Raw genomic sequence first — 13,709 nt, forward strand, 5'->3', positions numbered from 1 at the left:
TAATGGAATTAAATGAATTGATCATAGATTCTTATCTGTCCATTTTTCTCCAAGGCACCTGGAGCACTTAACACAAGAACATAAGTAAATGTTACTTATTTTGTTTATTTAATATATGATATTATAAAGGTTTGTTTTTGCCAGTAAAGAATAAGCAGACGTTCACCTACAGACACTGTTCTCACAGTCTCTAACCCTATCTAGCTTCTGAATGTGTACCTCTAATGCTGTAAACATCTCTGTCAAAGAGCTAATTAACATACACTAAAAAATAAAATTACTGTTAAAGATGGAGGAAGAATTACTGGAGATCCTGCAGCTCACACCCTGGACAGGCTAAATATTTACTATACTTAGAGCTTTGAGAGATCTTTGCTGAATATTAAGAAGATGCAAAGTGGATTTCCTCCAACTGCTGTCTTTAGACAGAAAAGAAACATGTCCTATGAAAAGATTAACTGTGACAAAAAATGAAAAATTTAACAGATGAAATTAGTAATGCCGACTTCACGATGCACAATTTTCAAAGTTGTCGGATCACGGTTGTTTTCACATTGCACAACTATCTGGGGATGCATTCAGTCGCTGCTGTGTTCACACTGCACGATGGATCAGCGACAGGAGGTTTCACACTGCAGGACTAAGGACATATGATTGGCACTGACATAATGAATATAATAGTGTAATAATTCAGGTACACCCTTTTAAAGTACAACAAAATCTTATTTTTTAAGAATATTCAGACATTGGAATTGACATGTAAACATTATTGGGCTCTCCTCTATTCAGTTTTAGCTGGAAACAAAACACATTTATTTGCATTAAAGCTGTAAACAAAAGCTGTAAAAAAAATGCATTTATTTTTAATGGGTGAGTAAAAATAAAATAAAATCCAACAATTTAACCTACACTCTAAGGCCAGTTTCAGTCTTAATTTTCCACACAGTTTTAGTCATATTTGACTTTTTAAGAAAATATCCTTTACATTTAGTCTATGATTAGTATATGATCATATTTATTAATTTTCTTCAAATTTACTCTAAAATAGCATCAAATTTTAGTCAACGAAATTTCAGTTTACAGGAAAATGCACAAGTCCAAATACAGTAATACCTCGCAGATCCACATCTCACGATTCATGGCTTGACTGATCCACGAAATTTTCACTGGAACACAACTAATTTGCATCCGTGAATTTAAAATCCTCACAAAATCCTGCAAAAGTATATTCTGTGAATAAGTGATCTCAGTGATTTTTTTCATTTTTTATTTCATGCAATTAAAGTGTTTTGGCATTATTGTGGTCATATTTAGGGTTTAATCTCTAAAAGTAAGCAGTTACAGTACAATTTTAGCATTTTTAGTGACTCCACCGAACATCCACAAAAACTCGTCATTCGCAATGGGTCCTGTAATGTAACCTCGTGGATGTGTGAGGTATTACTGTATTCACACATTTTATATATAAAACATGCAACAAAAGTATGAAACTGCCCTTGTGAAAACCTGATCTCCAGAAATAATAATATTACAATAAGTAGACAATAGTAATACAGCATCATGAGGTCTTTATGTTGGAGTTATTCTGTTTGAGCGGTGTGTACAGGTGCGGAGGTGAGAGAGCTGGACAGATAAACAGGCTGCATGAGGAAGCATTGGCTAAAAAGTATAAAAGTCATTATAAGGATCATTTGTTAAAAAATTATTTGTAGGTTAAGGGGAAATTTTAAAGGATAAAATACAAAATGCACTTTATGGTTGTCCACAGTATCACTTTAAACCTCTTTAATTTATATGTCTTTCAGGACTAGTCATCTTTTTCCATCTCTCGTTCCACATAGTCATTGGCAAAATTTAGAATATCTCTCAGTGCTGTGAGGATGAGCATGTCAGTATCTGGATCTTGGATGATGGATTCAGAGTAGTTCTGCACAGGGTAGATGGCATTAAGAGGGATGCCCACGGTATTACTGCACTCGGTTACCTGAGGAAATAAAGATCAGCATTTGTTAGATGGTGAAATACAGAATACTGCTGGAGACTCGACTTTAGAAGGAGTGAGAATGAGATCAGTGAGAATAGGATGCAGCCACTTAGCCATTCTAACCTGAACCTTGTGTGGACCTGCCAAAAGGTTAAAAGTGTGAAATATATGTGTGGGGCTATTGCTTGTGTTAAAAACTTCGCCAGACACATAAACACAAACACACACACACACACACACACACACACTGATTACCTTCTCTTTGATCTTCTTGCTGTAGTAGATTTTCTTTAAATCCTTGCTGACCAGCTCACAGGCTTTATCCACCTTGGTCATGACAATAACTTGAGGGATTCCTACAAATTCAAAATTAAATTCTTTAATATTTAAATAATTTTCATGCTTGGTTTCCTCTATTTTCTTCTCTAGTTAAACTCTCACTGAGATAATTGTTCATGAGTTAGAAAACAGAGACTGGTGAGGAAAACTATTTTTAGCTTCTATAATGTAACTTAGAACAAGAACTTTGTTTACAGAGGTTCCACAATAATAAACATGATTATGAATGGATAAAGACTATGAAACTATAACAATCCAACCCACAGCTCCCCTTCCAGGCTGCCAGAGGGAACTATCACCCGAGTTCTGAAACCACTTCTGATTTACTTCATAAAACCATGCTCATGCTAATGCTGGTGTGAAGTATTGTATTCATTTGCCAATTACTAAGCTGTTTTTTTGCTAGTTATAGTTACTGCTTTCTGTGTACCAACCCTGTTTTTGTGTTTTTGACATTCTTGTTTTGCCTGTTGTTTCAGATTTGTTCACTTTGATGACTGTTTTCTTTGATTTATATACTTTCTTGCCTACTACCTCAACTATGTTATTGGATTGTGTTTAAAATTTACTGTTTGTGATATTGAAGTTGGCATATGGATCCTACACAGCCTGTTCCTGATCAGTCATTACAGAAATATTGTAATAATGTGATATTCTATTGTTTCAGTAATAAGGGAATTTACAGTGATTTGTAAGTGGATTTACCCAGCAGGCTAGCTTGCTCTCTAACTTCCTTCATCTTATCATAGGCGTTGTCTTCCATTCTTGAGACAGATTCCGCAGACAGAACACACACCAGACAGTGAGCTTTATCACACAAAGTGGGCTCCTTTTTGTATTTTGGGTCGTCTTTTCTTATGGATGTGTGTGGATTAAACTACAACATAAAAGAGTTAGTTACGAATTTACCTTTTATCATAAAAAGTCTGATCTTCATTGTAGTAACACACAATATATGCATCAACAATATATGTGTCAACATTAATGATATTTCCTCTCATACTGCATTTAAGGAAAGTGCATTAGCGTATTAGCAATTTACAAGAAAATAAATGTACTTACCACATACCCATCTAAAATGTGTCCCTCGAGGGCCTGGATGATGCCTTCCTTTTTTATTCCTCCTTCTAATAATTCCATCCCCATGATGTCAACAATCTCCACAGGATAAGGCTGATCTTTACCCTTCTTCAGCTTGTGTATGTTCAACTAAATTACGTAGTTACAAATTGTATTCATTCAATTGCACAGACATTTACACACATGCTCCATCTGCAACAGCATTGTGGATGACCCCACACATCCCTCACACACACTTCTGTGGTAGTGCAAAATGGTACCAGACCCTCACAACTAGTAGTAATGGTTTCTTCCCCCAAGCCATCAGACTCCATATTTCCCAGAAACTGGACAGACACACACACACACACACACACACACACACACAAACACACACACTTATATTCAACTGTACATCTGTGCACTCACACTGCCATTTTTTTTTTGCACACCACAAACTGCTGCTTACTGTCTTATGTTTACAATCAAAGCATCTTTAGTTGCACTCTATAGAACCATATTGTCTTGCACATAACAGTCTTGCACTGTTTCCTGTCAACACTGGTTACACAAGTCTGCACACATGCACTTCATTGATCTTGTTTACATGCACACGTCACTTTACATTGACCTTGTTTACAAGGACCTTGTCCTTGTTTGTCCGCATCACCTGTACTTTGTTTTTGTTCTGTGTAGCATCTCTGGTCCAGGAGGAACGATGTTTCATTTCACCGTGTACTGCATTAGCTATATATAGTTGGAATGACAATAAAGCTTCTTTGACTTTTGACTTTGACTTTTTGAAGGAACGTTGCTTCATTTCACTATGTACTGCACCAGCTATGCATGGTTGAAATGACAAAAGGTTCTTGACCTGCTGTAGCAATTCGGCATGCGGTACAGGATGCATGTGTGGTTGATTGTAATCTACACAAAACATTCTAGCAACTAGAAGAGCAATGGCCAGATATTGTACTGTTCATGATTTTCTTCAGAAATGCACAAAGAGAGAGAAAAAAAACAATTCTATTTCCTTCCATCTTTCATTCTATTCTTTTTTTATTTTTATTGTATTTATTTATTTTGCTTACTGGCATGTTTAATGTCTAAATCTTATTGTCATCTCCTATGTGATACTGAACAAAATCTGGCAACCTCAGAAATAGGACAGCTTTTGGATCCCCAGCTCTGAACACTAGACTATGAGGATTTTGCTTACATAATGATTAATGACACTGAGAAGAAGAAATGTGCTCAGACATATCTGAAGGACTACAAAACATCTGTTGAGGAAGGATCAGGATGGGAAGAAAATATTTCTGTGGAAGTTCATTTATATTGTATACTTTGAATAATTTAACCCTTTTTTGACATTGTGATAGTAGTAGTGATAGAATTGGAACTGATACAATCTAGTGACTTGGCCAATATAACATATAAACAGTTTATAAATGACTTATAAATTGTTGTATTATTAATTCAGTGGTAATTATTTAATATAGTATCTTGTGTACAACTCTCTGCCTCGTAACTGGTTGCTACTTACTGTTTTCGTGAAGGTTGTTCCTGTAAGGTTGGAGTTTTCCAAAGCACTCATGGCATTACGCCCTAAGAGGAGCCTCTGGACCGAGTTGATAAAAGATGATTTCCCAGCTCCTGTTGGTCCATACAACAAAATCCTGAGGACCTCAGCGCTGGGTTTGAATTCTCTCACGAAATCCAGGAGTTCATCTTTTCCACTGGGAATCAGTAGAAAGTGTTTTGTAATTAGAATTAAAATGATTCAAGTCCTATAGCATAATAAACAGTGAAACAATGTGCAGCGATTTCAATATAGAAAAAGAGAGGAAAAGAGTGGATTTATCACACTTTATTACACGTTTCTTAAAATGAAAAGACATTTCAGCACATCGGAAGTGAGGTACGTTTACTTTTTTTTACAGAAAATATTGGCTAAGTAATAGTTTATGGAATGAATTGAATTGATCATAGATTCTTACCAGTCCATTTTTCTCCAAGGCCTCAGGAGCTCTTAATGCAACATAAATAAATGTTACTTATTTTGTGGATTAAAGCATGTTATTTATCAGCATGCTGTTTATCCTCCTGACACAAGCAGTATGTTGTTTAACCTAGTTATTGTCAGTTTAATTTATTTAATATATAATATTATAAAGGTTTGTTTTTTATTGTTTAAATTTAACTGAAAGGTGCATTATAAAATAAAAATGTAATTCATTCTGCATGAGACCACACTGACCACTCATCATTCATGATCCATTGTTACTCCCTCAAAAACATTTTGACCGGTTATACAGCTTATAGACTTTAATCAACTTTATTCTGCTTTGGTAATTCGATATTAGTTTTTAAATTGTTCTCAGTTCTAATCCTAACTCTAGGCATTATATGACTTTATAAGCGTTGTTGCACGGGGGTGGGGACTGGGGGGAGGAGGGTTAATTTCAGTGTTTCACAATCCTGGTCGTAATTTTTTTTTTTTTTGCTCAAAACCTATAAATACATAATGCATGAAGAAATATGTTGTAAAATTATATTGTTTTTTGTTTTGTTGTTGTTGTTAAGTTAACCATCCTGTCCATACCCTTACAGCACAACACACCATTGTATTTGAATGAAAAAACAGCTAGTGAGTCTTACCGGTTGGTTCAGTAACTGCCATAAACAAATCTGGAACCAGAAAAGCCACAATTAACAGTTTTTTAACGGTCACATCACCTAGGGTCACTAGCTACATCCCAAACTGTGTACCAGCTCACCAAATAATAATATGTACAAAAAATGGCTCTAACATTTTTTGATCAGGTCTGAAAAGCATTTCAAAAACATACTCCAGGACCAGGTTTGTGAAACAATGATCTACTTCATTCTAGTCTCAACCCCTGTTTCGGTGTTTATTTTCATAACTTAAATCCTTTATGAGAAAAAAATTGAAATCTTAAAATCTTTGAAAGATAAAGCTCACCTGGTGATGGAGGAGATGGAGTGGACATCTGAGATCCCATTTTTGTGCAACTGTTGATGTAGGTAATGTATGTAATAAAGGTATAACAAAAAGAAAACCATTATATGACTATTTAAGTTAATTCACTGCTACACACTTCTGAGGTATCGCGAGAATACTGTGTTCAGTCTTTTACTTACAAATTTTATTTTTTTAGATTGAAAGATTTTATTATCAATATTGACACTGTGGGGGGGGGAAGGAAAATCTTAATTACCTCGTGCTGATCTTGAGTGTGACTCGGTGTAACTTTATTCAGGTGAGGTGATTTCAAATCCGGGTACAGTGTGCCTTCTTTTCCTAAATACTTTCGTTTTTAGAATAACGTACATTATGTGGTCTTCTCTTCTCATGTTTCTTATATGGAGTATAAGGGCAGGCCCAGACTGGCCAATCAGGAGATTCCAGAAGAAATCCTTTGTAACCGACGCTGGCGTTATTGAGGACCACTCTTTAAAAAATAAAAATACAAGCCATAACATTTGAGAATAATACTAGAACATTAAATAACGTTCATTGAACAAGATCATTTTTTAAAGAGACACGGTATGATTCACTCACTCCTGCTGCAGCTGAAATGTTGTTGTTACTGCCGAGTCTGATACATGTACTATGCTACTAGACACATTTCACACAACCACTACACCTCACCTCACATTAATTTGTTCCAAGACTCAACTCAAGACTTAAAATCACATAAAAAACAACCTAGACACCCCATAAATCCCCAGAAACTCACTGATACAAGAATATTTTACTCTATTCTTTTTAATACCCATTTTAATTGATGCTAATGTACAGTAAAGAGTAAGCAGATGTTCACCTACAGACACAACACTGTTCTCACAGTCTCTAACCCTCTCTAGCTTCTGGATGCCTACCTCTAATGCTGTAAACTTCTCAGTCACTTAACTTCTCAGCTAACTAACATACACTAACACAGATAAAATTACTGTTAATGATGGAAGAATAATTACTGGACATCCTGCAGCTCACACACTGGACAAGCTGAATGTTTACTATACTTAGAGTTTATGTACCTTGGCTAAATATTAAGAAGATGCAAAGTGGATATCCTCAAATTACTTTTATTTAGACAGAAAAGTGTCCTCTGGAAAGATTAACTAACAGAAAATGAAAAATTTAACAAATGAAATTAGTAATACCGAGTTCACACTACACGATTTTCAAAGACGTCGTCGGATCACTGTTGTTTTCGCATTGCACGATTATCTGAGATTGCATTCAGTCGCTGCTGTATTCACATTGCACAATGGATCGGCGACAGGAGGTTTCACACTGCATCCCACATAGCAGACGGGTCTGGGCCAGATCTGGCATTAAGCCGGCACTGTTGGCTGAGTTCTGGCATGGCAAGTGGTATGTCAACCAGATGCAGACCAGGTCTGGCAGTGATGGCACAGTTTATATGATGGCATGCCAGATGTGGCCCAGTTATGGTTTGGTTTATGTGGTGTGGCCCAGTGCTGGCCTTGTGCTGGCCCATGTTTGGCCCACCTCAGGCAAACCTGATATGGGCCACTAAAGGGCCGTCATTCTTTGTGGTATGTGGGCCAAGTGTAAGTGCATTGTGTGGGCCAGATCTGGGCCAGACCTATTTTGCTATCTGGGATGATTTCACAATAAGAGGAATCACCAACAACTCTGTCTGGTCTGCAAACTCCGTTTTAAAACCGAACGTACGCAAGAAATAATAAGGAAATATCACAAGATCACACGTGAGATCAGAGTTCTCGCGCGAGACTGGAAATGGTACCTCGCAAAAAGTTTGTGATCCAAATGGTCAGTGCGGGGAACAAGGATTGTGTGTTCTAAATAATTGAAGAAATGAATAAAGCTTCTGCTTTATTTCTGTTTGATGCTAAGGTGAAGCTTATTTATTCTGATATAACTATATTTAAGAAGTTTTCTTCTGATATCTTATAAACCCTGATGACCTACAGCCAACGAGAGAGTGAGATACAGGGTAGCGGGCAGTTTGGGGAGGAGTTATAGACCACAATATCAGCAAACATGGCTTCATTTGGAGCACAATATTATAGTTTAACAGGGTTTATAAGATATCAGAAGAAAATTTCTTAAATATAGTTATATCAGAATAAATAAGCTTCACAATAGCATCAAACAGAAATAAAGCAGAAGCTTTATTCATTTCTTCAATTATTTAGAACACACAATCCTTGTGTATGCTGGCAGATAAATAAAGACACGGCACACTTTTCTGCTGCACAATTCGCGTTAGTGTTTTTTTACTGAACTGTTTTACTTCATTCATTTTTTAACTCTCAATACCTCTTACGTAGGTCACCACTAGAGGGCAGACTTATCACAAAAATAATAATGACCAATAGTACATACACTATATTGCCAAAAGTATTCGCTCACCCATCCAAATAATCAGAATCAGGTGTTCCAATCACTTCCATGGCCACAGGTGTATAAAATCAAGCACCTAGGCATGCAGACTGTTTTTACAAACATTTGTGAAAGAATGGGTCGCTCTCAGGAGGTCAGTGAATTCCAGCGTGGAACTGTGATAGGATGCCACCTGTGCAACAAATCCAGTCGTGAAATTTCCTCGCTCCTAAATATTCCACAGTCAACTGTCAGCTGTATTATAAGAACGTGGAAGTGTTTGGGAACGACAGCAACTCAGCCACGAAGTGGTAGGCCACGTAAACCGACGGAGCGGGGTCAGCGGATGCTGAGGCGCATAGTGCGAAGAGGTCGCCAACTTTCTGCAGAGTCGATCGCTACAGACCTCCAAACTTCATGTGGCCTTCAGATTAGCTCAAGAACAGTGCGCAGAGAGCTTCATGGAATGGGTTTCCATGGCCGAGCAGCTGCATCCAAGCCATACATCACCAAGTGCAATGCAAAGCGTCGGATGCAGTGGTGTAAAGCACGCCGCCACTGGACTCTAGAGCAGTGGAGACGCGTTCTCTGGAGTGACGAATCGCGCTTCTCCATCTGGCAATCTGATGGACGAGTCTGGGTTTGGCGGTTGCCAGGAGAACGGTACTTGTCTGACTGCATTGTGCCAAGTGTAAAGTTTGGTGGAGGGGGATTATGGTGTGGGGTTGTTTTTCAGGAGCTGGGCTTGGCCCCTTAGTTCCAGTGAAAGGAACCCTGAATGCTTCAGCATACCAAGACAGTTTGGACAATTCCATGCTCCCAACTTTGTGGGAACAGTTTGGAGCTGGCCCCTTCCTCTTCCAACATGACTGTGCACCAGTGACCAAAGCAAGGTCCATAAAGACATGGATGACAGAGTCTGGTGTGGATGAACTTGACTGGCCTGCACAGAGTCCTGACCTCAACCTGATAGAACACCTTTGGGATGAATTAGAGCGGAGACTGAGAGCCAGACCTTCTCGTCCAACATCAGTGTGTGACCTCACAAATGCGCTTCTAGAAGAATGGTCAAAAATTCCCATAAACACACTCCTAAACCTTGTGGACAGCCTTCCCAGAAGAGTTGAAGCTGTTATAGCTGCAAAGGGTGGACCGACGTCATATTGAACCCTATGGATTAGGAATGGGATGTCACTTAAGTTCATATGCGAGTCAAGGCAGGTGAGCGAATACTTTTGGCAATATAGTGTATATTACACTTTCCTCCCTCACTAGATTAACCATACTAGGAAACAATAAAGATATCACTACAAACTTACTCTATAACATTCACAGTTAGTATGAACTTTTTTTTTTTTAACAAGCTACAAATGAAGCGTTTGAGGAGGTTTTCTACATCTCTCAGGATAGTGTCTCTGCAAACCTGGTTGAGACACAGGTTCACCTGGAATTGTGTGGTCCATTGTGTGGTCCAAAATCGTTCACGTTAACTGGGGTAGGGCTAGTTTTCTCAACAGCATCATTGTCCTTGTCATTTACATGTTACAATGTTATCGTCCAGGTAACACTGTGTTCCCGGGATACCCTGCAACACCTGGTCCATCGCTCTCTGCCACAAAGCAGGAGCTGAGGCAATTCCAATAACAAGATGGTTGTACTGATATAGCCCTTTATGTGTGTTTATGGAAGTGTCAAGAATTTCTTGGATTGCTCATCCATCTCCATTTGGAGGTAAGCTTGGGCAAGATCAATTTTTGAGAAATGTTCTCCACCAGACAAGGATGCAAAAATGTCTTCAATGCTTGGCAGGGGATATTGTACTGCATGAAGAAATGGATTAATAGTCACTTTAAAATCCCCTCAAATACGCACATCTTCTGTCTTTCCCTTTTTAATCACTGGGACTATGGGTGTTGCCTATTCACTCCATTCAACTTTTGTCAGAATTCCCATTTTTTCCAAATTATCCAGCTCTGCCTCCACCTTAGGACGTATGGCATATGGGACTGAGCAAGCTTTAAGGAATTTTGGTGAAGTGTCTTCTTTTAGTTCCAGATTCACTTTTATTCCCTTAAGAGTTCCTATTCCTTTCCGAAACACCGGTTCTGCATTTTCTATAATTTGTGCTAAAGACCTTTGTGTCTCTTTGTTTGTTACTTGCTGGGACACGTCAAGGTTTTTTTCTTGCATGCCAGTCCAGGTATTTTCCTCAGCCATTCACGTCCAAACAATGCAGGCCCTCTGTTTTCCAACACATACAAGTCCAACTGTTGCTGATTTTCTTTGTACTTTACAGTCACTGGTAATTTCCCTTTCGGAGACACTTTTTCGCCAGTATAAGTCTTTAATATCACTGATGTGTCTTGCAGTGGTATTTTTGAGAACAGTCGTTGGTAATCGGCTGCTGAGATGACTGATAAGGCTGATCCAGTGTCCAGCTCCATTTTGAGTTTAACTCCTGACACTTCTGGTGTGAGCCAAATGACTTTTCGGTCCGTTTCTTTAATATTGTACAATTCTAAACATGAAAGTTCATCTGTATCTGAACTTGTGCCTGCTTCATTTTCAGTTACTCGATGTACAGTGGCTGATTTACGTTTTACTTTGCGTTTTCAGTCTCTCGGTCTCTTCTCTTTATCTGTTTTGTATACTCTTTTGATGTGCCCCTTTTTATGGCATTTTCTGCACTCTTTATCCTTAAACCAGCAGTTATTTACATCATGAGACATTTTTCCACAGCGATAGCATTTCTGTTTTCTTTCTGGTTTCAATGACAGTTTATTTGTTGCACATTCCACTGATTTTTGTTGCAATTCTAATGCATCTTTTGCTGCAGTCTCCATGGATATTGCTATGTTCAGTGCACATTCGAGTGTCAAGTCTTTTTCCGTCAGCAGTCTTTTTTGTGTGCTTTCGTTGAGCATTCCACACACAAGCCTATCTCTCAATGCATCTGCCAGTCCAGCTCCGAATTTACAATGTTCTGACAGCTCAGTTCGGTGCAGCTCAGTTATGTATTCAGAAAGGCTTTCTCCTTTAGCTTGGTTATGATTATGGAATCTGAATCTTTCCGCAATTACTAGGGGTTCAAATATTCATCTAAAATGTCCACTATCTGCTGGAACGTTTTATCCAGCTGGCTTTTCAGGGGTTAACAAACTACGGAGCAGTCCATACGTCTTAGCTCCCATCACGCTCAGCAAAACAGCCACTTTCTTACCAACTGCAACAGCATTAACCTCACAGTATAACTCCACTCTTTCCACATAAGTTCCCCAATCCTCAGTATTACTATCAAATGTGGCGATGGTTCCAATCATTCACATTTTTGCTGGTTTGCAGCTTAGCTTTACACGTTAATTGGCTTTTTTTCCCTCTCTTTCATGTGACTCATGTGCTTCTTCTTCTCCTACTTTCCCTGTTTCCTGTCCATGCAGGTCTTTTTTCCGCATCCGTGGATGTGTTTCCGACTCTCGTCGCCAATTCTGTGGTGTATGCTGGCAGATAAATAAAGACACAGCACACTTTTCTGCTGCACAACTCACGTTAGTGTTTTTTTACTGAACTGTTTTACTTCATTCATTTTTTAACTCTCAATACCTCTTACGTAGGTCACCACTAGAGGGCAGACTTAATGCACGTAGGGAGCAGCCGAAAGATCAACAACATTAATAATAATAATAATAATAATAATAATAATAATAATAATAATAATGACCAATAGTACATACATTACATAGTTTAATAGAGTTTATAGGTTTTTATCAGATAAAAATGTCTTAAATATAGTTATATCAGAATAAATAAGCTTTACAATTACATCAAACAGAAATAAAGCAGAAACATTTGCTTGACCAGCCTCATCAGCAGTAGCGCATTGCAAAATTATTCATTTGTTCAATTATACAGAACGCACAACATTTACAGGCTGGGTAACATTTCCAGTCTCACACGAGAACTCTGATATTATGGCTGATCTTGCGTTATTTCTTTATCACTTCTAGCATACATTCGGTTGTGAAACACAGTTTGGGGACCAGACAGAGTTGTGGGCGGGGTGGGTGGGGGGGCACAAACAAACTTAAAATCAAACTGTTAGTAATACAAGACTGTAAATAGCCATTTATCAGTTGATTATGTATCAATGTAACAAATTTCTCAATGACCTTCTGGTTAAAGTCAGTCATCTCATTCACCAGTCTCTTTTCCATTGACAGCATGGACAATGCATTCAATAAGAAGTGCTGGAAAAGCACCAAGTGTAAGATGGACCACAAATACATCGGCTGCTGCTGAATCTTCTTTTTAATACCCATTGTAATTGATGCAAATGTAGAGTAAAGGGTTACCTACAGACACAACACTATTCTCACAGTCGCTGACCATCTCTAGCTTCTAGATTTGTCAGAGTAACATATAGAGTAACACTAACACATAAAATTACTGTTAATGATGGAGGAAGAATTACTGGACATCCTGCAGCTCACACACTGGACAGGCTGAATGTTTACTAGACTTAGAGTTTATGTACCTTGGCTGAATATTAAGAAGATCCAAAGTAGATTTCCTCCAATTGCTGTCTTTAGACAGAAAAGAAAAGTGTCCTCTGAAAAGATGAACTGTGACAGAAAATGAAAAATAATAATATAATAATAATAACAAATGAAATTAGTAGCACGAAACTGACAAAACAGGAAAATGAAACAGTAAAATTTAAAGACTGATATAGGCTCACTGAAGGCTGGCCCGTGTGATCCGATCCAACAGACGAGCTTCTGTTGCTCAAATTGTTGAAGAAGTTAATGCTGGTTCTGATAGAAAGGGGTCAGAATACACAGAGAAGGACGGGTCAGGGCTGTTTTGGCAGCAAAAGGGGGAAAAACACAATATTAGGCAGGTGGTCATAATATTGCCGTGTATACTGGT

General features: G+C 38.1%; 1 protein-coding gene across 1 annotated transcript; it reads right to left on the reverse strand.

Annotated features, from left to right (window-relative positions):
• Window positions 1-1,265: 1,265 nt before the first annotated feature.
• LOC131346517 (interferon-induced protein 44-like) lies at window positions 1,266-2,335 on the reverse strand. The gene is made up of 2 exons (XM_058379975.1): window positions 2,240-2,335; window positions 1,266-1,984 (listed from the first exon to the last, which is right to left on the reverse strand). Exons 1-2 carry the CDS (start codon window positions 2,318-2,320, stop codon window positions 1,808-1,810), a joined length of 258 nt encoding a protein of 85 aa, XP_058235958.1. The 5' UTR covers window positions 2,321-2,335; the 3' UTR covers window positions 1,266-1,807.
• Between the last annotated feature and the right edge of the window lie 11,374 nt (window positions 2,336-13,709).

This window comes from Hemibagrus wyckioides, linkage group LG26, assembly GCF_019097595.1.
Source record: "Hemibagrus wyckioides isolate EC202008001 linkage group LG26, SWU_Hwy_1.0, whole genome shotgun sequence".
Lineage (NCBI taxonomy): Eukaryota > Metazoa > Chordata > Actinopteri > Siluriformes > Bagridae > Hemibagrus > Hemibagrus wyckioides.